Raw genomic sequence first — 27,320 nt, 5'->3', positions numbered from 1 at the left:
CAAAACAGTGGAAACCCCCCAAAAGTGACCCTATTTTGGAAACTAGACCCCTTGAGGAATTGATTGTAGTTTTCATGGGGTGCATGCGACTTTTTAATCAGTGTTTATTCTATTTTTAAGAGGCGTGGTGACTAAGAAAGCAGCAATTCGGCGATACGAATACGGCGATGCTTTATGTTTATAGTTTTTTTTATGTCTTATGGCGTTTGCACAATAAAATACTTTTTGTAAAAAATCATTTACTTTTGGTGTTGCCATATTCTAAGAACCAGAACTTTTTTATTTTTCCACAAAAATGAGGACTTGTTTTGTGCATAACGAACTGTAGTTTCGATCAGTACCATTTTTAGGTACATGCGACTTTTTGATCTCTTTTTATTCCAGTTTTTGGGAGGTGACGTTACCAAACAATTGTGATTCTGGTATGGTTTATTATTGTTTCATTTTATGGCGTTCGCCGAGCGGGATAAATAAAGACATAATTTTGTAGTTCAGGCTTACGGACGCGGCAATACCAATTATGTATAGTTTAATTGTTTGTTTATTTTTATTAATAATAAAGGACTGATAAGGGAAAAAGGGTGATTTTTACTTTTTATCACTTTTTTTTTTTTTGACACTTTTTTACTTTGTTCCACTAGGGAACTTGAGGGCAGGGGGCCCTGATCGCTATTCTAATACACTGCACTACATGCGTAGTGCAGTGTATTAGAGCTGTCAGCTACTCGCTGACAGCAAGCATAGTGGGTCCTGACTTTGTCAGCTTCCGTAGATGGCATAGCCGGACGCCATTGCTAGGCCTCCGTTTGCCATAGCCACTATCGCCGCCCGCTATCATGTAGCGGGTCGTCGATGGTGGTTTAATCCCTAAGAAGCCGCGTTCGCTATTGAACGCGACTTCTAAGGGGTTTATCGGCTGGGACCACCGCGATCGGTCCCTGCACACTGAGCTGTGATCGTCTGCTGTTGGAAACAGCAGGTATCACAGCTCAAACGCGCCGTGTTAACTCAGGTCAGTACTATTACTGAGCTGAGCGCGAACGATGTGCTCAGCCCGACGTAATACGGTAGTACTGAGCTGAGCGGGAAGGGGTTAAGCATGGGGACCGTCCGGGGGGGCGGGATGAACTACGATAGCAGCAGAGAGGAAGCTGACTGAACAAAGCAGAAAGTATGGGGACTGTCGGGGGGGATGAGCGGCGACTGCAGCAGGGAGGCAGCTGACATTGCGCACCGAGCACGGCCTGACCACCTCTGGTGACATACAGTATGTGAAACAGGCCTGTGATTCCTCTCTTATAAATTGCTACTCTTCAATGTTTGTGTACTTTTCTTGATGCTGAAAAGAAGCTGGGTAGAAGGACCTCGAAGATTAAGAACACACTAGTCAGGAAGAACTTGACTTTGAGATGCCTTAGCCAAGTCTTTTTTTTTTTTTTAAATCAGACAAGTTTTTATTGAAAATACAACATAAATTATACATCCTTTTCATTTCTGATAAAGTACAAAGAATCAGTCAACAGGAAAAAAAACCAAAGTACCAACATGACATCTTGTGCTTAGAACAAAATTCCTGTAATTTACATTACACTTTGCCTTTCATCATCATTAGTTGTACCAGTATATATATCCCTTTCCCTAACCCTAACCCCCGAACTCCCCTCCCCTTTCGCAGTACCTCCTCTGTTCCTTGATTCGCCAAGTCCCTCCACCTCTTCCCTCCTTCCTGTATGCCTGCCCGTGATTTCACCATACTTTACACATATATATGCGTCAGTCCACCTTCAAATCCCATCTAATGTGTCACATTACTATAGGTGTTCTCCCATTTACTCCATTGCTTCTCATATTTATGCATTGCCCCTCTTTTTAGATATATTCGGTGTTCCAGTGATACCGTGTGGTTAACATATCCAACTAGCTCAGCCACCTCCGGGGGATCCGCCTGCAATTTTGCAATTAATTTCCTAGCATGGTACAGAACCTTTTTTATAGCCAGTAATTCTACCCCATCTGCTCCTTCCTCCCCCATACAACCCAATAAAAAGATCTTAGGTTCCAGTGGGAAATCTCTACCATATACTCTAGATACCATTCCCTTAACTGCTTTCCAATATATATTCAGCTTTGGGCAACTCCAAAACATATGCTTTATATCTGCTCCATCAAACATACATCTGGGACACTCTTTTGTTGTTCTAATTCGCATTTGCCACAGCACCTTAGGTGTCCTATACACCCTATGCAGCAGAAAGAGTTGCGACCTCCTGTGTGCCACACTAATAGAGATTATTTTGGGCGATCCGATTAATTCCTCCCATTCTTCATCCGCTATCGTCCCTACATCCTCTTCCCACTTTCGTCTAGTCTCTACCAACGGATCTCCTAGGAATTTAGTAAGTAGCATACTATATAGCACCGAAATAAGCCCCTTAGTATCCTGGGCCTCTAGCACTCGTTCCATCCCTCCCGCCTTAGCCAAGTCTTAGTGGAATGGTATACTACTGAATATAATATATACCCCCTGTGCCTGCCTGCTATATAATATAATATAATATGCAGTATGTATACCCCCTGGCTCTAAACCTTCTGCATACTAGTAGTATACAGCAGACTCCGGGGGTATATAATATACTAGTAGTATACAGCAGGCTCAGGGGATAAATATTAATTCAATGGCGTAGCATGCCAATAGGAGTCGTGGCATTCAAAAGAGAAAATAATTGTTCAATAATCGTAATAGAGGTTACATGTTTAATCGTGATTTAGGTCATAATTGCCCAGCCCTAATATAATTTGTATGTTAATGTTAAAGGTACATATACAAGCCTTCTGTTGGTAGTAAAAAATGTTTTTTTACCAGAGACTACTTAAAAGGGTTGTCCACTACCAGACAACTGATGACCTATCCACCGGATAGGTCATCAGTACATGATTTGTGGGGATCCGACACCTGGACCCTGCACCGATCAGCTGCTCTGTCTGCCTCCGGGCATCGGACATCCATGCCGGAATCAGATGGCTCCAGTCACGGAATAGCGGCCGAGATGCAGTACTGCAGCTATTCAATGTACGGAACCAACTGCTTCCGGCTCCGTACATTGCATACTGTGCAATGACATCTGGTGCCTGCAGGCAGCCGGAACAGCTGATCGGTGCGGGGTCCGGGTGTCGGTGGATAGGTCATCAGTTGTCCGATAGTGGACAACCCCTTTAATTATTGTGTGCCATTGTGTACATTTACTAAATTAGTAACAATGTACTTTATAAAAGAGCCATTTCTTTGTATAGTAATATTTCTAGGTCTACAGTCAATGTTATTGTGCATTTATCATGACCTTATTACCAGAAATTAGCATTATAATAATAATAATTTTTATTTATATATCGCCAACATATTCCTCAGCACTTTACAGTTCAGGGGGTTCGTGTACAGACAAAATCAGACATTACATATTGACAAAACTACATTTACAATTCAAACAAGAGGAGTGAGGGCACTGCTCGCAAGAGCTTACAATCTATGAGGAAATAAGGGAGACACAAAGTGTAAAAAATGCTTAAAGAGGCTCTGTCGCCACATTATAAGTGGCCTATATTGTACATGATGTGATCGGCGCTGTAATGTAGATGACAGCAGTGTGTTTTATTTAGAAAAACAATAATTTTTGACGGAGTTACGACCTATATTCGCTTTATGCTAATTAGTTTCTCAATGGACAACTGGGCGTGTTTTACTATATGACCACGTGGGCGTTGTACAGAGGAGTGTATGATGCTGACCAATCAGCGTCATACCCTTCTCCCCATTCATTTACACAGCACATAGCGATATAGCTATATCGCTATGTGCAGCCACATACACTAACGTTACTGCAGTGTCATGACCATGAATATACATGACCTCCAGCCAGGACGTGATGTGTAATTAGAATCCTGACCACTTCTGTAGCGTCTGTGTGAGACCACAGCATAGCACAGCGAGATCTCGCTGTAAATGACAGTTTACAGCGTAATCTCGCGAGACTACGTCTGCTATGCTGTAACTCACAGAGAAGTGTCAGGATTCTGAATACACATCACGTCCTGGCTGGAGGTAATGTATATACATTGTCAGAACACTTGATTAACATTAATGTGTGTGTATGTGGCTGCACATCGTCTTCTAATAAGAACACTATTCTGCTGTGTAAATGAATGGGGAGAAGTGTATGACGCTGATTGGTCACTGATTGGTCAGCGTCATACACTCCTCTGTGCAACGCCCACGTGGTCATATAGTAAAACACGCCCAGTTGTCCATTGAGAAACTCATTAACATAAAGCTAATATAGGTCATAACTCTGTCAAAAATTGTTTTTCTAAATAAAAAACACTGCTGTAAGCTACATTACAGCGCCGATCACATCATGTACAAGATAGGCCACATCTAATGTGGTGACAGAGCCTCTTTAAGTACAATGGTCCAGACATCTTTTATACATATGGGGTAGTACACATAAATCTGCATGAGTCGGTCACCAGCCAGTGTTAGTGTATGACAGACATTAAGTGTATTAGGGTGCAAAGAGTGTGGGGGATACTGCTGAATGAAGGGGGCCTCATAACTAATGTACAGGGGGGCCAGGGAAAGGAATTAGATTAGGGAATGTTATAGGCCTGTCTAAAAAGATGTATTTTTAGGGCACGTCTAAAACTATGGAAGTTGGGAATTAGGCCTCATGCACACGACCGTAAAAACTCCCGTTATTACGGGTCGTAATTACGACCCGTAATAACGGGCTCATAGACTTCTATTGGCCACGGGTACCTTCCCGTTTTCTTACGGGAAGGTGCCCGTGCCGTTAAAAAAGATAGAACATGTCCTATTTCAGGCCGTAATAACGGCACGGACAGTCCATAGAAGTCTATGGAGCTCCCGTAATGACGGGTGGCTACATGTGTGCACCCGTCATTACAGCAGCGTTGCTAAGCGACGTCAGTAAATAGTCACTGTCCAGGGAGCTGAAAGAGTTAACTGATCGGCAGTAACTCTTTCAGCACCCTGGACAGTGACTACCGATCAGAATAAAGAGCAACCTGTAAAAAATAAAAATAAAAGACGTTCATACTTACCGAGAACTTCCTGCTTCCTCCAGTCCGGTCTCCCGGCCGTTGCCTTGGTGACGCGTCCCTCTCGACATCCGGCCCGACGTCCTGGCCGTCCCTGGATGACGTTTCAGCCCATGTGACCGCTGCAGCCAATCACAGGTCAATCACAGGCTGCAGCGGTCACATGGACTGCCGCGTCATCCAGGGATGTCGGGCTGGATGTGAAGAGAGGGACGCGTCACCAAGACAACGGCCGGGTAAGTATGAATTTCTTTAACTTTTATTACAGAAAGGGCTGTCCCTTCTCTCTATCCTGCACTGATAGAGAGAAGGGGCTGCCGATTAGTGCAGTGCTATTTTGCCGCCAAAAACGTGCCCGTAAATACGGGTGGAATACGGGTGACACCGGACCCATATTTACGGGCACGGGTCCGTAAATACTGGTGCAAAACGGGTCGAATACGTGTGACACCGGACCCGTATTTACGCCAGTATTTACGGGTGGGAAAAAATACGGTCGTGTGCATGAGGCCTTAATCTGATTTGTCTGGGGTAGTGCATCTAATTGACCATGAGTAAGAGCGAATTTTTTTTGTGGTTGCTGTGTCCTATTTGAAAGGATATTAGGTGATGGGGTGCCAGCAGAAAACGACAATATTTAAAGTGTACATCCGAAGTTTGACCCCCCAAAAAATTATACATACCTAAATTCTACTTTTGAAATACAATTAAAACGCTTTATGAATTGTGTTTGTACCATGATCCAATGTACTGTATGAACTCTGCTCAAAGCTCTATGTGGAACATGCAGTTTAAAGGGTAACTAAACTTTCAGAAAACTTCTGACATGTCATAGTGAAGTTTCTGATCGGCTTTTCTCGGAAAGCCGAGGTAACGGTGTACGGACTCAATAGAAAGTCTGAGCCCGTACACCATACTTTCCGAGAAAAGCCGATCAGAAACTAAGTGGCAAAGAGCTCTCCCGAGTGCTTCTGCCGGGTTCATTTTAGCAATTGGTAGGGGTCTCCGTTCTCTGAGCCCCACCACTCAAAACTTCTGACATGTCACTATGACGTGTCAGAAGTTTTCTGAAAGTTTAGTTACCCTTTACATCAGCTAGTTATTATGATCCACAATAATACAGCACAAAAGCAAGAAATGATCGCCATTGAGACATGTCTAATCCGTCAGAGTCCTTAAAGGGAACCTGTCACCAGCATTTTGGCTATAAAGCCAGCAATACCTGGTGAAAGTGGGTGAAAAATCATTGTCATCTAAGCTATAAATATGTTCTAAGTAAGCTCTGTAGCTTTAGTATTCCGTTTTTCAGTGGTCCCGCGCCGTATGCAAATTAGCAGAAAAGAGTCAAATCTTCATCTGAAAAGAGTCAGGTTTTCATTCCTCCAGCGTCTCAGAGTGGACTCCACCTCCTTATTTTTGATTGACAGCTCCTTAGCCAGTCAGGGCCAGACAGATGGCAACGGTGGGCGGGGTTAAGAAGCTGCATCCCAGAGGGAAAAATAATTACCATAAAAGGCGGGAAGAGTTTAAACGACGATATTTACAGACAGAGGAGGACTTCAGGAAAGAAGAGAACAGGAACGAACTCTGGACAGCTTCGGCCATTGAGGGGTCAGGTGAGTTTAACAGGTAAGATGTTGATGACAGGATCCCTTTAAGCTGAGACCCTCTGTCGACACAGTTTGAAAACCTAAAAATCTCCAAGCTATAAGTCATGGGTGCCCTTTATTCTAGCGAGTGGTAGAGGATCCTGGCTCAGAGAACCCGACTGATGTATTTTCTCACAATTACGTGTCATAAGTGCAAAAGTGAAACTTCACTTTAAATAATATATTTTAAAGAGATATAAGCTGCAGAACTTATACCTTGTACCTCCGTGACTCAGGAACTTCCGCTCCCGCCAATAATAAAATATTCTATCTGGAGCTTAAAGAGGACTTGTCACCTCTCATGACATGTCTGTTTCAGTATATAATTGTATTACCCATTAAATCTTTTCTTAGGACTCTGCAATGTACTATTGCTCAGTAATTCCTCCTAGAAATGTATTAACACATTTACTATTGGGTGTAACTAGTTGGTTGGTGTGTCCCTACATAGTTTGACACTGTCCAATCAGTTCTGACAAAATGAGACTGTGTAAGGACACACTCCAATGATAAGGGAAATGGTAACATCAAGTTGTCAATATATTCATAAATTGCTAGGAGAAATAAAAGAATTATGGCACAACGCAGAGTTCTAAGAAAATATGCTCCAGAATTGTTACTTCATGGGGAACACAAGTATTTACTTAAATAGACATGTCAGGAGATGGGACAGGTCCGCTTTAAGGCGGTGCCTTTTAGCACTACTCCATCGCAATAAGCATTATAACAGCAGTGACTGATTACCGTGGGGAACCCCTGAAAAGTGTTTTCACACCAGGGGAACCCCTACTCCCATGCCTATCTCAAAGTTTGGTGTAGAGGAGGGTAAAGCCTTCTAGAATTTTATATTTTGGCTGAGATTTGTTGACCGCTTTGCCTGTACCCCAGCCAAGTATCTGAGAGCAGGCTGGGTTTCCTTGCTGCTGAGTTTGCTTCTGCTGTTTCCGGGGAATACCTGACCAGGTTGCAGCAAACCCTACTTGGGAATCCCCTGGTTAGAAAAATTATTTATATTGTTGTAAAAAAAAACAAAAAATATAACCCTATTGAGTAGTGCTGTGTTTTACTCTTTTTTTCCTTTTCAGTTTTTATCAGCCACAGAAACCCTTCATGTATCTACTTCTTATACCTGTTTTTGCTTTCACGCCTTTAGAAATTCTTTCCTGAACGTAACCAACTTGGTTTTTTGAAACACCAGTTCTGTTTTTCTTGGTTTAGATGGAATTTGCTATTCAACATGAATGGAACAGTGCCCCCACAACACATGACCCAGTGACAATCTGTCTAAAACCAGCACCTGAAGGGTTGCAGATGAATGTTTCTGCCAAATTTTTCAACGACCCTCCTGCACCCTTAGGCCCAGCTGGAGAACCCTTTCAAGCACTTTGGGACTATGAAGGTTTGTAATATAGCATTTTTTGTACGGTGTTATTTTTATTGTTTATCTTTTTTTATACATAGGTACAGCTATAACCTGGATTTAGGTAAAGGAAAAATAACATTTTGATGTTCCAGTAGTACCATTCGGGTATGTTCACACAGCATATTTTCAGCCGTTTTTCGGGACGTAAACGGCTGAAAATATGGCGGCTGAATGCCTCCAAACATCTGCCCATTCATTTCTATGAGAAAAACTGCGTTTTGCTCCTACGGGTCGTTTTTTAAGTGCCGTTTGTAAAAACGGCGGGTAAAAAAAGTGCATGTCATTTCTTGAGCCGTTTTTGGAGCCGTTTTTCATTGGGTCAATGGAAAAAAACAGCTCCTAAGACGGCCGTAAAAAAAGGCTTGATGCATAAAAACGGCTGAAAATCAGAGGGTATTGTCCCTTGAAAACCGCTTCATATTTTACAGCCGTTTTTTGTTTAGCATGTGAACATACCCTGAGTGTCTCTTGTTGGCAGGGGCTTTTGAGGTAAAAGTAAAAACATCTCTATCTATCTGTAGCTTGTACCGCTTGTCTTGTCAGCTTTTGTAACTTATGTACATTTCATTCTAACTACAGTTTTAGGGTATGTTCACACAGAGTTTTTTGCAGGCAGAAAATTCTGCCTGTAAAAATCAGCTCCGGTTTTTTTGAAGTGGTTTTGCACCACATGCGTTTATTGATACGTGTTTTTGCCGTTTTATTTTTTAGGCGTTTTTACCTATTTCTTCAACAGACAACGGGAAATAACCCGAGCGGTTTTTCACAAAAAGCGCGGTAAAAAAATGGCGTTTATTTCTGTCTCCCATTGATTTCAATTGGGTTTTTGAGGCGGAAAACGTTGCTGCTTTTTCCACACGAGCGTTATTTTTTTCTTTTTTGTGCTCGCGGGAAAAAAATGCCTCCATCTCCCATTGAAATCAATAGGAGGCAGTTTCGGCCGTTTTTTGCGCGGTTTCCGTGTGGGGGAAAAACGCGTGGGAAAAAACTCTTTATGTTGACTCTTATGGCAGGAGTATTCTTTCTTTCTTTCTTTCTTTCTTTCTTTCTTTCTTTCTTTCTTTCTTTCTTTCTTTCTTTCTTTCTCGCTCTCTCCTATCCATAATTGCGGATAGTATACAGAACGTTATAACTTATGGGCCAATGTCCACGACCGTGGTTTCCACGGTCCGTGCGTTGCCCATAGCCCGAACCGGGAAAAAAAATAGGACTTGTCATATCGGGCTCATTAAACTCAATGCACTCTTGTGTGTGCACAGTCCGTGGTTGCGGATGGCCCGCGGATGACACTCCTTGGGGCCGTCTGTGCCGTAATCCCGGACCGTGCCGACGGCTGCGGTCGCGTGCATAAGGCCTTAGAATCGAGGATATCCGATGGTATGTGGCTTTGCATATTGTGAAAACATACTTGGCACAGTTAAAAGGGAAGATGAAAGAGAATGACCAGCAGATAGATAGATGGACACTTTCTTTCATTAGAAATCGTGCACATTCGTTTGAGAACCCTCAAGATCGAACAGAAGAAACCCCATTATAAAGAAATAATATTAATTTGGTCACCAAACAAAACCGAAACCGACAATGCATGATCTATTTCATAAGTAATGGTACTGTGAGCAAAGAAGTGGCATTCTTCAATATCTATTCCTTAACATCAGTAAATGTGAAAGAAAGCACTTCTGATGAATGCAATCCCAGGAAATGTTTTCAATCCAGCACTTTGTCTAATTATTGCTTTGTTCCAGGACCATCTACTATTTTAAAGGGTATTCCCTTGTCAAGGAAAAAATTATTTTGTGGATCTGCCTAGAGAGGTTCAAGTTGGTCTGTTCTTGACTGATTACTGTATTGTCTTATTATAAAGACCTGCTTTCTCTCGCATGACTGCTCGTGGATCTGCAAGTTTGGAGCAAAGTGGGTACTTTCTGTAGAGTATTTTTTTCTCTCTCCTTTTTTTTCTCTTTTTTTCTCTCTCTCATTTACTCTCTCTCTTTTTTTTTTTCTCTGTCTCTTTCTCCTTCTCCTTTTTTTTTTTTTCCTGCCTGACTCTGCCCCAGTGCACAAAGCAAGGTCCATAAAGGCATGATTGGGTGAGTTTGGTGTGGAAGAACTTGACTGGCCCACACAGAGCCCTGACCACAACCTTTGGGATGAGCTAGAATGGAGATTGTGAACCAGGCCCACCTGTCCTACATCAGTGCCTGAAATTTACAAATGCTCTTCTGGATGAATGGGCAAAAAATCTTGTAGAAAGCCTTCCCAGAGGAGCGGAATCTGTGTCTGTGTAGGTGTCCCAATACTTTTTGTATATATAAAGAGTATATGTGTGTGTATATGTGTGTATATATATATATATATATACACAGGGTGGGCCATTTATGTGGATACACCTAAATAAAATGGGAATGGTTGGTGATATTAACTTCCTGTTTGTGGCACATTAGTATATGAGAGGGGGGAAACTTTTCAAGCTGGGTGTTGACCATGGCGGCCATTTTGAAGTTGGCCATTTTGTATCCAACTTTAGTTTTTTCAATGGGAAGAGGGTCATGTGACACATCAAACTTATCGAGAATTTCACAAGAAAAACAATGGTGTGCTTGGGTTTAACGTTACTTTATTCTTTCATGAGTTATTTACAAGTTTCTGACCACTTCTAAAATGTGTTCAAAGTGCTGCCCATTGTGTTGGATTGTCAATGCAACCCTCTTCTCCCACTCTTCACACACTGATAGCAACACCGCAGAAGAAATGCTAGCACAGGCTTCCAGTATCCGTAGTTTCAGTTGCTGCACATCTCGAATCTTCACAGCATAGACAATTGCCTTCAGATGACCCCAAAGATAAAAGTCTAAGGGGGTCAGATCGGGAGACCTAGGGGGCCATTCAACTGGCCCACGACGACCAATCCACTTTCCAGGAAACTGTTCATCTAGGAATGCTCGGACCTGACACCCATAATGTCACCCATAACTTGTAAATAACTCATGAAAGAATAAAGTAACGTTAAAACCAAGCACAGCATTGTTTTTCTTGTGAAATTCTCGATAAGTTTAATGTGTCACATGACCCTCTTCCCATTGAAAAAACGAAAGTTGGATACAAAATGGCCGACTTCAAAATGGCCGCCATGGTCAACACCCAGCTTGAAAAGTTTCCCCCCTCCCATATACTAATGTGCCACAAACAGGAAGTTAATATCACCAACCATTCCCATTTTATTTAGGTGTATCCATATAAATGGCCCACCCTGTGTATATGTGTATGTATATATATATATATATATATATATATATATATATATATAATATACACACAAAGGAAAGCAGCACAGCTCCAGTGATGGGCTCAGGCTAGGAGCCCTCAGGTATACAGCAGATAAGAGAATTGAGGCAGCACACCAAGGTAGTGAATGAAAAGAGAGGTGTGTTTATTCACCCCACAGGCTTCTGTTCATTCACTTTTGTGAACTGAAAATAAACAACTATTAACACATCTATTTTTTAAAGCATTTTTACTTTGCAGCATTTTTCCACAACTGGCTAAAACTTTTGCACAGTACTGTGTATGTACAGTTAGGTCCAGAATATAAACTTATATAATCAATATGGGCTTAAAGTGCAGACTCTCAGCTTTAATTTGAGGGTATCCACATTCTAATTTGAGGAAGGGCTTAGGATTTACAGCTCTTTAATATGTAGTTGCCTCTTTTTCAAGGGATCAAAGGTAATTGGACAATTATCTCAAAAGCTATGTAATGGGCTGCATGGGATATTCCCTCGTTAAACCATCATCAATTAAGCTGGTAAATGGTCTGAAGTTAATTCCAGGTGTGGCATTTGCATTCGGAAGCTGTTGCTGTGAACCCACAACATGAGGTCAAAAGATCTCTCAATGCAAGTGAAACAGACCATCAATAGGCTGAAAAAAATGAAGAAATCCATCAGAGAGATAGCACAAACGTTAGGAGTGGCCAAATCAATAGTTTGGTACATTCTTGAAAAAAAGCGCATCGGTGATCTCGTGAACTCCAAAAGGCCTGGATGTCCACGGAAGACAACACTGGTGGATGATTCCAAAATACTTTCCATGGTGAAGAAAAACCCCTTCACAACATCTACACAAGTGAAGAACACTCTCCTGGAAGTAGGTGGATCAGTATCTAAGTCTACCATAAAGAGAAGACTTCATGAAAGCAAATACAGAGGGTTCACTACAAGGTGCAAACCATTAATCAGCCTCAAAAATAAAAAGGCCACATTAGACTTTGCCAAACAACATCCAAAGCCAGCCCAGTTTTGGAACCGCATTCTTTGGACAGATGAAACGAAGATCAACATGTACCGGAATGATGGGAGCAAGGAAGTATGGCGAAGGCTTGGAACGGCTCATGAACCAAAGCACACCACATCCTCTGTAAGACACGGTGGAGGCAGTCAAATGGTATGGGCATGCATGGCTGCCAAAGGCACTGGGTCACTAGTAGGGTTGTCACGATACCAGAATTTGGACTTCGGTACCGATACTTGGTGTAGTATTGTGATTTTGATACCAAAACGATACTTTGCCAACAGTAATAAAAAAATAAATAAGTTCTTCTGTTTTCTGATGAGAGGCACGAGGTGTGATGAATTTTGAATGTGCCTCACATTAATAGTAATTTTCCCCATCATGTTTCTCAGTCATAATGGGTTAATGTGTAAGGTACATGATTGGGTTAATTACTATCAATGTGAGGCACATGGAGGTTAAATCCATCGCACCTCGTGCCTCACAATAAGTGAAAAAGCAGTTTTTATTTTATTTTTTTACAGCGTACACATCATAAATGACGGAAAAAAATTGTTGTGCAGGTTATTATGGCCGTTCCAATACCGAATGTGTATGTTTTATGTATTGAGACTTATTGTAATGTTTATTATAAAAAAGGTGTATGTGTATTTTTTTATTTTATTTAACATTACTTTATGTTTTTACTTTATTTTTTAACTTTAATGCACTGGCATATATCTACCGTATATGCCAGTACATTAGCCTGTGTACGAATAGTACACAGGCAGTTGTTAGGACATACCTAAGTATGCCCCAACAGGAAATATGGTCAGACAGCCCTGGAATCCTTCAATGGACCCTGGGCTGTCTGCCCATATATGGTATGTCCCTCAATCGCGTCACCGGGATTTCCTGTGTCGCGATCCATGGGGCGTCCCCCTTCTCCCCTTGAATGCTGCGGTCAGCTTTGATCGCTGCCTTCAGGGGAATAGCGGCGGAGATGAGAGGTTTCCCTCATTGTAATACAGCCATTGCCCCGCTCCTGACAACAAGTGCGCACGCGGTCAGCATGAGGAGATGCGGCCGCCCCTGCACTAATAAGCGGCAGGCACTGAAGACAGAACATGGGGGTGTTTTGCAGTGCGCCCGCCACGTTCGGTCTTCTTTGCCGGCCATCATTAGTGCAGCACCGGCCGCATCACATCATGCTGACGGCGCACACTTGCAGGACTCAGGAGCGAGGCAATGGCTGTATCACACAGCCGCAGCCCCCCTCCCATACATTCATGTGTTACAATGCTAAGTTGTGCGGCTGCACAGCTTGGTATCGAAATACATGAAGTAACGGTATCGAAGCGTTTGAGTGGTATCTAAACAGTATCGAAGTTTCAATGCATCTTACGTCCCTAGTCACTAGTGTTTATTGATGATGTGACTGAAGACAGAAGCAGCCGGATGAATTCTGACGTGTTTAGGGATTTACTTTCTGCTCAGATTCAACCAAATGCAGCAAGGTTGATTGGACGTCGCTTCACAGTACAGATGGACAATGACCCAAAACATACTGCAAAAGCAACCCAGGAGTTTTTCAAGGCAAAGAAGTGGAATATTCTGCAATGGCCAAGTCAATCACCAGATCTCAACCCGATCGAGCTGTATTTCACTTGCTTAGGACAAAAGTTAAGGCAGAAAGACCCACAAACAAGCAACTACTGAAGACAGCTGCAATAAAGGCCGGGCAAAGCATCAATTGCATCTCACTTGTTTCCTTTCAAATCCAATGTGGTGGCATGCAGAGCTCAAATCATGACGATTGTGTCACTGTCCAAATAATTCTGGACCTAACTGTATGTATGTATGTGTGTGTGTGTGTGTGTGTGTGTGTGTGTGTGTGTGTGTGTGTGTGTGTGTGTATATATATATATATATATATATATATATATATATGTATCAAATTTGTTTTTATATATACTCTTTTTAACATTGAAATTGCAACAACAAAGAGGAAAAGTTTTGGAATTGTGGAAATCACAGGATCGATAGACATGTTAATGATATGCAAATGATAAAAAAAAAATGCAAGCAAAATATTCCAAACATCTTGATTAATTCAGTATTAAGCATGAGTGCCACGCACAGAACTATACTCACTTACACACCTTGGCATGCTATCAATGAAAATGGTTGTCTGAGGAATGCTATGCCTCGCTGAATGCACTTGCGCACGCAAAACATCAAGATTGGCTGCTGGCAGCTGCAAGCCATGGTAGCACTTTTATGTCACGCAGGATGCTCACAGTAGCACGAGCAACATTTGGCCTGCAGCTGTCCTGTTGAAAAACAGCTTCTGGGACACTTTGTGGAAATGTCTGTACCACTGGTTCCACGACCAAATCAATGTAACGCCAAGCTATTCGTGTACCTGAAATTAAAACGAGAGGGGTCTGGCTACCGTACATTATGTCACCTCACCATAATCCCGGGAGTAGGACCAGTGTGACGTTCCCTTGTGAAGGCCTCTTCATGGCGTTGCCCACGTCTCCATACCAATCTCCGGTTATCATTGTGTCCGAGACAAAAGCGGGACTCATCGCTAAAGAGGATAGACCTCCATTCCAGCCTCCATTGCTGTGTTGCTGTGCACCGTGATAGCCTTTGAGAGTGGTGGCATGAGGTGAATTGAACATCTGTACCTGGAGATCTGGCTCGTAGCCCAATGTTGTGCAAACGCCTTCTGATGGTTTGTGTGGACACTGTTTCCCGCCCTAGGCTTAGGATGTAATGTCCAATTTCACTTGCAATAAAGAATGAATCACTACGACCCATTCTTAATAATCAGACGATCCGTCAGTGCAGAGGTTCGCCTCTGCGCACCTCTTGATGTCATTCCCGTTAGTTGATGTTCCCCTAACCTCTGGGGCACATAACGCTGAACAGTGCTGACATCTCGGCCAAGTTGTGTAGCGATCTGCTGGAGTGATAAACCTAGGTCTCACAGTCCAAGGATTCTGTCCCTCTCCGTTTGCGACAAGTGGCGATAACTGGCACGTCGACAAACCGGAGGCATCTCACAATCATTCCACACCACTTGATCTGATTTTTGAGGTTTCATGTGGCTAAAAAACTTTACTTTCAATCTGGCTTTTATGCCCTCCCACATGCCACAGATTGGAGCTAGGGGATCGTTTGCAGATCTTATCAACACCTGCTGCTTCCTTGATTTGCATAACTTTACAGCTTACCCTTCTTGGTGTTTCAATTTCAATGTCGAGGAGTGTAGATAAGGGTATGTGCACACGACATCGGCAATTCCGTTTGAAATTACGGAGCTGTTTTCAGGCGAAAACAGCTCCTGAATTTCAGACGTTTTGACAAGTGCACGCGTTTTTCACGGCATCCATTACGGACGTAATTGGAGCTGTTTTTCAATGGAGTCAATGAAAAACGGCTCCAATTACGTCCCAAGAAGTGACATGCACTTCTTTGAGGCGCCGTCTTTTGACAGCGGCGCGTAAAAAAAAAAAGCCTGTCTGCACAGAACACCGTAAGACCCATTGAAATATGGGGGAAGATGTTTGGAGCCGTTTTTTCAGGCGTAATTCGAGGCGCAAAACGCCTGAATTACGTACGTAAATAGGGCGTGTGAACATACCCTAAAAGTCAACCTCTTCACTTCCCGATTTATGGACTGTAACAAACAGGCTCTCCACTGAGAGGATACAGAAACAACTGTCATTAACTACTAATGAGCAGACACAAACTATCATACAGTTATAATGAAGGAGGTCGCAGCTCAGCTTCCTGACTTATAAAAATGTGTGACAGTTGTGTGTCTGCTCATCAGTAGTTAGTAACATTAGTTTCTGTATCCCCTCTGTGGAGAACCTGTTTGGTATAGTCCATAAATCGGGAAGTGAAGAGGCTGACTCTTAATTACATTAACTACTGTAGGTTTTATCAGGTCAGAGTGATGTCACATGACCCAACTACAGAGAAAAATTCAGATGGAAAGGAATAATCAAGTAAGATAATACTCGCTGAGTAAATATATTAGGCGGGATAGGAATCCAAAGATAGAAAAAAAAAAACACCACAGAATGCTTCTTTAACCCTATCCTAACATCTGCCGTATATATACGGCGCTGTCGGGCCGGGGTTCCTGCAAAGCGCAGTACCATTACGTCGCAGCGATATTGCGGGCTCAGGAGCTGAGCCCGCACCATCACCGCCGGGTGCCAACTGTTTGTTACACCATTTTACAGCTGACACACTCATGTAACTGCCAGGACCGGAGCTAGCCTCCGATCTGGCCGATTAACCCCTCAGATGCTGCGTTCAATAGAGAGCACAGCATCTGAGGGTTTTTTTAGCCACCGGCAGCCCAGCAACGTGACCGCTGTGTGACGGTGGCTGCAATGGCAACCGGAGGCCAAGTACTGGCCTCCCGGTCTGCCAGCAATGGCAGCTTCCTGTGCTCTGCTCGGAGGCGGGGCCTAAAAGGCTTCTGGTACCAACAACAAGATGGCGCCGGCTCAGAAGCTGAGCCAGCATCATCGGCAGTGGGTGTCCGCTGTATGTTACAGCTGACACCCCGCTGTAACGGAAGAAACCAGAGCTAGCTCCGATCCCTCCTATTAACCTCTTAGATGCAGCGATCTAAAGCGAACGCTACATCTTAGTAGTTTGTAGCAAATCGGCAGCCTTATGACCTTAACCTTATTGATAGCATGTAAGTGCGTGTATTTCTGCGCGTGCCGCTCATATTCGATGCTAAATAAATCAAGATGTTTGGAATATTTTGTTTCTATTTTTCTATCATTTGCATGTCATTAACATGTCTATCGATCTTGTGATTTCCGCAATTCCAAAACTTTTCCTTCTTGGTGTTGTAATTTCAATGTTGAGGAGTTTATATTATAAACAACTAAACCCTGGCAGCGAAAGGGTTAAAGGGGTTGGCGCAAAAAAAACAAAACACATTTATCACCTATCCACAGGATGAGCGGTGGGAGCCCCAGTGATTTATACATTTATTACCTATACTGTGCGCCAACCCCTTTTATACTCCTCTGTCTTTAAATAAAATGTTAAATTTATGGTCCGATGCCTACAATGTTTTTGTGCTAGACCATCAAGCAATGCGAGATATTGACAGTGAGACATTCATTATACTACATCACTGCGAGGCTATGTTCACATCTCATTATGTGAACACATCCGGTATATGCATCAGGAAAGAGCCCGGCGCATATGCTGCAAACTTGCCTTAGGCCCCTGCTCACCCAATAGTTGCCTAAAGAGCTTTTGGCCTCTATCGGAGTGGTCTGCGTTGGCATACCTTTGTTTTAATTGTAAAGGAAAGCATAGCAGACTGCGCTTTCCTACACAGTGGGCCACCACAAAAAAAGTGTACCATGCAGAGTTTGTTCTTTCAACATTCTGGCCAACGGCCGACATATTCCACTGTATGGCTACGTCAGAAGTATACATTGGAGATATATGTGGAGAAATATATAGACTTATAGATGTGAACAGGGCCTACCTAACTTGCTTGCTATATCTGGCAGTTGAACCTTCTCATAGACTCAAGCAATGTATGTTTGTTTATTTTCAGTGGGATTAATTAGTGGTTCGTTCATTCTTATGCCAATTGACTTCACTAATAATTAACCCCGCTCTGATTAAACGGAAGTCTGCTATAAAACCCGGACCTTCGAGATCAGTGCTGTTGATTCTCACTATGGAGAATAGCTAACCATCCACACTATATGGACTTGACCTGTCTGGATTTTAAAGTACTTTTTTTTTTTGTAAGTAAGGATAAGTACTGAATTTGATTTACATTATTAGTCAACATTCAACCCCTCGGTTTCTAGGGCATTGGCTGACCTGGTACAAACACCAAGAACTGATACATTTCAGACTGTATTCAAGGATAACATTATTGAGCAGCTTTTTAAAAGGTTTATAATCTAAAATGGACCCACTAGTGCAAACCATTAAAGGGAACCTGTCTGCTCCTATTTGCCAACCAAACTGGTCCGAGCGTTTGGTAGTTTGTAAAACTCTGTCCCCACATGCCTTTTGATTGTTTTGTATTACAGTACCTTGTTTATACAACTTTATTGCCATATGCAAATGACTCTGCAAGTGCCACTTGGGCGGTCTGTTTTCCTGCAAGTGCTCCTTTTCTTGTTATTTTAGCCTGCTCAACTCCGCCCCCTCGCTATGGCCACGTCATTCTATCCTCACTGAAGTTTCTAATGCGGCACTTGCATTCCATCACAAGGTACGTGGGCACATACGCCCATGCTGGGACCAGTATGGAAGGCAAATAGGAGCTGACAGGTTCCCTTTAAATAAAAGTCACAATTCTTTAAAACATGTGGATATCCAGATCTCCTTACACCACTCACAATGCTTTTAAGAATTTGATGGGATATATAGCAAAAATCTCACTGTGTATCCATCTGAACTGTAATAGTCTGTCTTCATACTGTTAATTCTAAGCATGGGGAGTACCATCGTCTTTGACAGTCCCCACCTAAACACATTTTGTTATGTTTATGCCTCATAATTTTTTATCTTTTTTATTTTCATTTCTCAGATATTTCTTTAAATAAACTGGTGCATATTGGTTATGTAGGAGTATTTCCTTTTATAAGGAATGTTTATATAGGTCCTTGAACTGTCTATCGAGGTGTTTGAAAACTAGTTTTAGCTATTTCTTCGTAATATCTGGTTCTGGTAAGGATGGGTGACAACCAATATATCCTAGAGACAGAATGCAAGTATGATATCCGTTCTATTTTGATATGGCCATTTGGAAGCATCACTGCATATTAAGGCAGATTAACCCTTCTGGAGTCTGGAAAAGCTATCCTTATGGAACTGTAATAATAGGTACAATGGCTGTGAACTGTTTTCCCAGAAACATATTCAACTAATATCAGTAAATACAATTGAAACAACTTAATAAAAAAGGATAACTCAAGCACTTTTTTTTTTTTTTTCAAGCACATAAATGTATTGATATTTTAAAGTCTCCCTACCCGCCAAACTTCCTAGTTTTCCTAAAGAGATCATACTATATCTACTTTTCACACTGGTCAAATTATATCCTGAATTGGGTGGTTGCTTAAAGTTAAATGCCTTTTTAGAGACATGAGCAGCAGAAAGTTACCTATTTTTCCAGTTTCAATGATACGCCTTTCCTTCTGCAGTCTTGTTTCTTCCATTGCTAAGGGCTTATGTCTGTTTTCCCATAGATCGTAACTGGGGGTCAATGCCAATGTTTTTATAGCCCATGTGACGTTAAATTAACCGAAGTTAATTAATTCATCCCACGTGATTGATGTTCTAAAGCAAATGTTAAGTGAAGTAGAAAATGATCAGTTGATAGGTCTGCTTTAAAAATATAATAATGTATATTCTGGAAACCGTTTAATGCACCCGAGTCATCATTTATAATACTATGGTTTATTCTATTATACACTCTGAACTTCAGTCACTATGCTGAGATCTCCAGGTCTATAGCAATGGCCTCACATACATTTTAATGGTTATGGTAACCTCTTTCATCTTGGCACATGGTGAATACAAATTCTATGATACAAAAATACAGCCATCCCCTCCTGCCCTAACACAGAATTTACAGTAAATTCTCCCCTTTCCCACAAAAACATCTATAAATTATCCCCCATCCCCCTCATAGGTGAATGACTGAGTCTCCATTTGTGTCAGCTGTAGGGATGCATGATGCATCGAAACTTCGGTCCTGTTTCGATACTTTGCATCCCCAAACGGTTCGATATCGTTGTTTCATGTATTTCGATACTGAGCTGTGCGGCCGCATAGCTCAGTATAGTAACACATGAATGCATGAGAGCGGGGCTGCGGCTGTGTAATACAGCCATTGTCCCGCTCCTGAGTCCTGACAAGTGTGCACCGTCAGGATGATACGATGCGGCCAGCACTGCACTAATGATCGGCGGCACTGAAGACAGAACATGGCGGGTGCACTGCAAAACACCCCCCATGTTCTGTCCTCAGTGCCTGCGCCGCCGCTCATTAGTGCAGTGCCGGCCGCATCACCTCATGCTGACCGCGCGCACACTTCCTGTCAGAAGAGGGGCAATAACTATTACACAGCCGCATCCCCGCTGGCGGAGATCAGAGAAACCTCTCATCTCCGCCGCTATTCCCCTGAACGCTGCGATCAAAGCCGACTGCAGCATTCAGGGGAAAATGAGAAGGGGGGATGCCCTTTGGATCGCGTCACAGGAAATTCCTGTGGCGCGATTGAGGGATACATACCATATTTGGGCAGACCGCCCAGCGTCCATTGAAGTACCCCAGGGCTGTCCTACCATATTTCCTGTTGTTAGGGCATACTTCGTACACAGGCAGTTGTTAGGACATACCTATCAGTACACAGGCTAATGTACTGGCATATAGATCTATGCCATGACATTAAAGTTTAAAAATAAAGTAAAAACAAAGTAATATTAAATAAAAGAAATACACACACACTATTTTTAAAATAAACCTTAAAATAAGTCTCAATACATAAAATCTACACATATTCGGTGTTGGTGCGGCCGTAATAACCTTCACAACTATTTTTTTACGTCCTTTATGATGTGTACGCTGTAAAAAAAAAATACAATAAAAACTGCTTTCTTTCACTTATTATCGTGCGGCACGAGGTGTGATTAATTTAACCTCCATGTGCCTCACATTAATACTAATTAAACCCATCATGTACCTTACACATTAACCCATTATGAATGAGAAACATGATGGGGTTAATTACTATTAATATGAAGCTCATTCAAAATTCAATAACACGTCGCGGCTCACATCAGAAAATGTACGAATTTTTTTATTATTATTGTTGGCAAAGTATCATTTTGGTATAGAAATCGCAATACTGCACGAAGTATCGGTATCGTGACATCCCTAGTCAGCTGCCATATGCAGTTGCAATTAGGAGAGTAGGAAAGCTATGTGTAAGAAAATTGCTCCTTTCCTCCCAGTCTTTAGGATTACTAACTTCATGGAACCCGTGCACTGCAGCAAACAGACGGGCCCTTTTTTTTTTTATCCCAAAGAATGGGACCCCATATAGCAATGCCACTTGATAGTTTCACTGATTACAGAAGCAGAACTGTGCTGTGTTTATTAACATGTGATGGCCCATATACAATGCATTTGGAAATTCTTCAGACCTTTTAAATTTTTTCACATATTGTTACTCTGAGGCCTTGTGCTAAAATAAAAAAAAAATTCACGTTGTTCCCCATCATTCTGCACTCAATACCCCATAATAACAAAGTGAATACAGGATGTTAGTAATCATTGCTAAATTATTGAAAAGCAAGAACTAAAATATTGCATTCAGACCGTTTTATTCAGTACTTACTTGAAGCACCTCTGGCAGCGATAACCACCTCCAGTCTTCTTGAGTATGATGCCACACCTGGATTTGGGATTTTCTGCCATTATTCTCAAGATCCTCTCAATCTCTGTGAGGTTAGATGGGAACCGTCGGTGGACAGACATTCTCCGGTCTCTCCAGAGTTCGATTGGGTTCAAGTCAGGGCTCTGGTTGGGCCACTCAAGGACATTCACAGAGTTGTCCCTATGCCACTTCTGTGTTGTCTTGGTTGTGTGCTTAGTGTCATTGTCTTGTTGGAAGGTGAACCTTCGGCCCAGTCTGAAGTCTAGAGCACTATGGATCAGGTTTTCATTAAGAATATGTCTGTACTTTGCTCCATTCGTCTTTACCCTTAACCCTGACCAGTCTCCCTGTCCCAGTCGCTGACACCCTCACAGCATGATGCTGCCACCACCATGCTTCACTGTGGGGATGGTATTGGGCAGGTGATGAGCAGTGCCTGATTTTCCTCCATGAAGCTTAGAATTGAGGTCTAAAAGTTAAATCTTGGTTTCATCAGACCACAGAATCTTTCCCAGAGCCTGATAGTTCTTTAGGTGCTTTTTCTTCTTTTTTTTTTTTTTTGCAAACTCCAGTTCGGATTTCACTTTTTTACTGAGGAAAGGCCTCTTCCTGGCCACTCTGGCATAAAGCCCTGATTTGGAGTGCTGCAGTGATGGTTGACCTTCTGGAGGTTTCTCCCATCTGTACACAGGATCTTTGGAACTAGGCCAGAGTGACCAATGGGTTCCTGTTCACTTCTCTTACCAAGGCCCTTCTCCCCCATTTACTTAGTTTGGTGGGGCAGCCGGCTCTAGGAAGAGTCCTGGTTGTTCCAAACTTATTCCATTTAAGAATTATGGAGGCCACTGCTCTTGGGAACTTTCAGTGCAGCAGAATTTTTTTTTTCTACCCTTCTCCAGATCTGTGCCTCCACACAATCCTGTCTGAGCTCTACAGGCAGTCCTTTCCTCCTCATGGCTAGGTTTTTGCTGTGATATGCATGGTCACCGTGAGACCTTATATTGACAGGAGTGTATATTTCCAAATCATGTCCAATCAAATGGATTTACCACAGGTGGACTCCAATCAAGGTGTAGAAACATTTCAAAAATGATCTAGAGAAATGGGAGCCCCCAGAGCTAAATTTTAATGTCCTATCAAAGGGTCTGAATATTTGAGTTTTTAATTTTTAATAAAATTGCTAAAATTCTGTTTTCACTTATGGGAAATTGAGTGCCGTATGATGGGGAAAACCAGTGGCTTCTTGTCTCATTGTCTGTTGCTTTATCTGGGTAATATGAATTGTCAAAGTCTTCCTCATCTTGTAGGTGTAGAGTCTGCTACTATGTATGACTACAGCTTTCCTATATATTTGTTAGTGGCTATTAACTTATTCATTCTCCTTACTTTAGAGGGAATCTGTCAGCAGTTTTGAGTCCCCAAAACGGCTGACAGCACTATAAAAGCGAGGGCATTGTAACAATACCTGTTGTCTAACTTGGATGACCCAGAAATCGACGTTTAATTCCCCTGGCGCTGCAGTTGCAAGTTCTACTCTCTGCTTTGAGTGACGGCTCTAGCGTCTTGAGGCCTCAAAACTGCTGACAGATTCCCCTTAAATCAGGAAGACAAGGAGTTAAATTAAAATCCTATAAACATATCTCAACTCACAGAACAGTGTGGAATATGTTCAAAATGCTGCAAAACAAAGACCCCTCTAGGTATGAAAGTGATGAGCGTTGAAGTATTTAATGCAGTCTACCCTTGAGGATTTGTACACAGCCTCTATTAGAGCTTTATGTAATAGAGTATGTTCTACTTTTTTATCAATCTGAAAGTTTTAATAATAGTTTTAGAAAATTGCAAGATTATTAGGGCACTTCGCACAGGTTTGCGAGCGTGTGCAGTAATCTACATGTAATTGAATACTTCGGTCTGCTTTTTTTATGCATGCATGTCTATTTTGAAGCTTCACATATGGATTCATAAAAGATTTAAAAAAATCGGTTTTGCCTATTCAGTTAGGATTGGTAATATCTAAAAACTTTCTAGACAAAACCTGCAAAATTTAGGGAATGCTACAGATTTTTTTTACAGCATAGAATTGGAATGCTCAAAATCTCAATGTGAAACATTGTGTTAAATTTGGTTCAGAAAATGTTTGTGCTCTATTAGTAGCTCTTTTTGAACGGTTGACAGAAAATACAGTCAGGGCAGGCAAAGGGAAAAGCACCAATAAAGCCATAGTATGCTCACCAGATGCATCTTATGGTATCTGTAGTTCCTCACTGGAGCACAATGGAGGGGAGCTTGCAGGCTAGCAAGAAACATCCATAGGGAGGAAAACGAAGATGATTTTCTCCAGCACATTCATTAAAAAGTATAAAGTTTTAGACGTACATCAAGTTAAAATCCAGAGAGAGCATAGGTTAGGCGTGTAGACGCTTACGCGTTTCAAACAGAAGTGTTCTTACTCGTGTTCCTTTCAAAGCAATCTCATTGGGGTTTCTTGGGTAACTCACTCTGAGATTCACATTCTGGCCTCATTTATGCTAGCTCCCCCAATGGCAATTTTCCCCCTCCGAGGCCCACCCAACCAGGTACACATTGGCCTACATTTATCAAAAATGTCGTCATAATTTAAGCAATGCTTAGTTAAAGCTAGACTAATTTTTTGTCATATGATTACCCCCTTGGATAAATCTGGCAAAGCATACATCACTACCTTTTAACTTTCACACTGGCTAACATTACTATTCTTAATTTTTTTACGCCAGGTTCTGTGTGGAGTAACGATGCAATTTTTCTTCTGATTTGTTACTTATTTTAAAAAGTCACATTTCATAAATTGCATAGATTGAGAAAGGTTGAACTTTATGGACCTTTTAGTATTTTTTTTTTCAATCAATTACCCATCTTTCATTGCGTGATCAGTTATAACTCCCAATGCCATTTGTTAGTAAATAAACATCTATCCTTTTTTAAAATGTTGACCTAGTATGTGCAGGATAGGTGATAATTGTCTGATCGCCCCACCGCCTGGTCCACCACCGATCGAGAGAATGGGGGTCCTGAAACCGCTGCTCCTACTTACTGTTTGACTGCAGTTCTCCAGGTTGGTGGGGTTTCCAGCAGTGGGACGCCCAGCCAGGGCCGCACCCTCCATGGGACGAGATGGGCATCTCGTATCAGGCGGCGGCCTGCTGCCTCTCTGAGGGGGGCGGCGGTGCCACTGAAACCAGCCACCACCACCCGATCCTGCACTATATTTGTACATGTGTCTATAGGATGCAGATACAATTACATGCATAAGCGCTGAATGGCGTAAGCAGTGCGATAACGTCATGGCGCCGTTTGCATTGTTAAATGGAAGGACAAGGCACCCTGACAATCTGCGCCTTTCAACGATGCAAGTGGCACGATGACTATCGCGCTGCTTGAGTCGTTGAAAGGCGCTGATTGGCAGGGCAGAATGCCTTTTAATGATGCAAGCGGTGAGATGACATCATCGCGCCGCTTGCGTTTTTCAGCCCAAGCAGACCTGTTCAGATAAGAGCAGGCCTGTGTTGCAAACGGATGGCGCGGAAATGGGATCAGGTGAGTATATAAAGTTTTTTGTTTTTTTCTGTTAAGTGTGAGGGGCTATATGTGGGGCACTATTTACAGAGGGCTATATGTGGGCCACCATATACAGGGGGGGGCTATATGTGGGGCACTACCTACAGGGGGATCTATGTGGGCCACTATCTACAGGGGATCTATGTAGGGCACTAGCTACAGGGGCCTCTATGGGGGCACTATAGGGGGCACTATTTACAGGGGCTCTATGGGGCAGTATCTACAGGGGGCTCTTTGTGGGGCACTGTTTATGTGGGGCACTGTCTATAAGGGGCTCTATGGGTAGCACTATCTACAGGGGGCAATGTGTGTGTGGGACACAGTGTATGGTGCTATTATAATTAGAGGTGCAGTGTATGACGCTATTATATTTAGGGGCGTAGTGTGTGGCACCATGAGAATTGATTCTTCGTTTATAGGTGCAGATATGTTTTGAAAAGTGAGAAGCTGAAGACATCTGAGCGGGAAAACTGCAGAAATGGACTGTGCCCGGAAAAAGCTATCATAAATGTCTGGACCGGATGGAGAATCGAAAAAAAGAACTAGAATCTGAGAAGACGTCACCTGTGAGTCACTTAATGTAAATGTTTCTTCTGCCTCTAATCAGTACTTTAGTCACTGTATGATCTGCAGCGAGATGATGGGTGGTATGATTTTTTTTTGGTGAAACCGCAACTTCCATCATACGCCGTACAAACCTTTACGGCAGGGGTTACACTAAATTGATAAATTGAGCTGTATTTGCGCTGGTGCTGTATTTGTGTACTGAGCTTGGTTCTGGAGCTGTAATTATGTAGGATATATTTATAATTACAAAATTGCAGGGCAGATGGAATTGTTTTCAATTCATTGTATATTTAATGTGAAACTGTCTGGTAATTTTAAACCCTCTAAACGCCACCATGCGGTAATACATGACCTAACAATATTTCCAAACATTACAATGTATGTTTTTTTCAGATGCAGCAAAATCTATAAAAATCAACTTTTAAAACGGCACACGCTGTATGCTAATTACTCATTAAAGGTTCATTGGCGGTGCCGCTATCCTGAAGAGTCACATAGTCCTGCCTCCAAACCCACCTGTCCATACTTGATTGACATCCCCCTGGCTCTTATACATCACTACCAGTCTCCTCCAACCTTCTCGGATGCGCCATTGCCTTGCACTACTTGGGCACGCACCGTGCAGCGAGGTGTACTCTGCCAGGCTTCATCTCTGCACCGTGCATGCCAGGGGAGTACAAGGCAACGGCTCATCTGCAAGAGTTGGAGGATGCTGCTAGTGATATAGAATCAAATCAAAATCTGGGGGAGCCATTTAAATTTTTGCCTCAGGCAGCATAAAAGCTAGAATCGGCTCCGCCCCCAGTGATCAGACTATCTTGAGAATAGGTGATAAATGTTCTTAGTGGGAAAACCCTTTTAATGCAATACATGGCAAACTTTTTAGTTTTGGCATGAATTTTCCATTAACACAAATAATGTATTATAAGCTAACATTTGTTATAACAGTGACAGATTCTCTCTAACCCCTTAACGACATGTCTCATACAGTTACATCGTTGCAGCTAAGGATTAGCGCAACATCACGTACGTGTCAGTGAGGGAGTGGGCTCAGAATCTGAGCCCGTGCCATCACCAGCTGGTGTCAGCTGTATATTACTGCTGACATCCTGCTGTAACGGCCAGGAGCAGAGCTGGTCACTGATCCCCGCCATTAACCTCTTATATGCCACGGTCAAAAGAACTTCGGCATCTAACTGGTTTCTAGCCGATCGGCACCCCCGCAACGCCATTGTGT

The 27,320-nt window shown here is 42.4% G+C and overlaps 1 protein-coding gene across 8 annotated transcripts in view; it reads left to right on the top strand.

Moving 5' to 3' along the window:
* The window catches only part of C1H4orf33 (chromosome 1 C4orf33 homolog), a 149,597-nt gene that overhangs the window by 41,497 nt on the left and 80,780 nt on the right, over positions 1 to 27,320 (top strand). For 4 of the 8 annotated variants that reach the window (XM_075860452.1, XM_075860449.1, XM_075860450.1 and 1 more), the window contains one exon: positions 7,980 to 8,160. In XM_075860452.1, coding sequence (XP_075716567.1) covers positions 7,980 to 8,160 — 181 coding nt within the window. Of the gene's footprint in view, positions 1 to 6,539; positions 6,742 to 7,979; positions 8,161 to 27,320 lie in introns of those variants that run through there. The other 4 variants (XR_012883021.1, XM_075860447.1, XM_075860448.1 and 1 more) reach the window with 2 other exon arrangements.

Source organism: Rhinoderma darwinii, chromosome 1 (genome assembly GCF_050947455.1).
Source record: "Rhinoderma darwinii isolate aRhiDar2 chromosome 1, aRhiDar2.hap1, whole genome shotgun sequence".
Lineage (NCBI taxonomy): Eukaryota > Metazoa > Chordata > Amphibia > Anura > Rhinodermatidae > Rhinoderma > Rhinoderma darwinii.
This window is presented reverse-complemented; position numbering and strand designations above follow the sequence as displayed.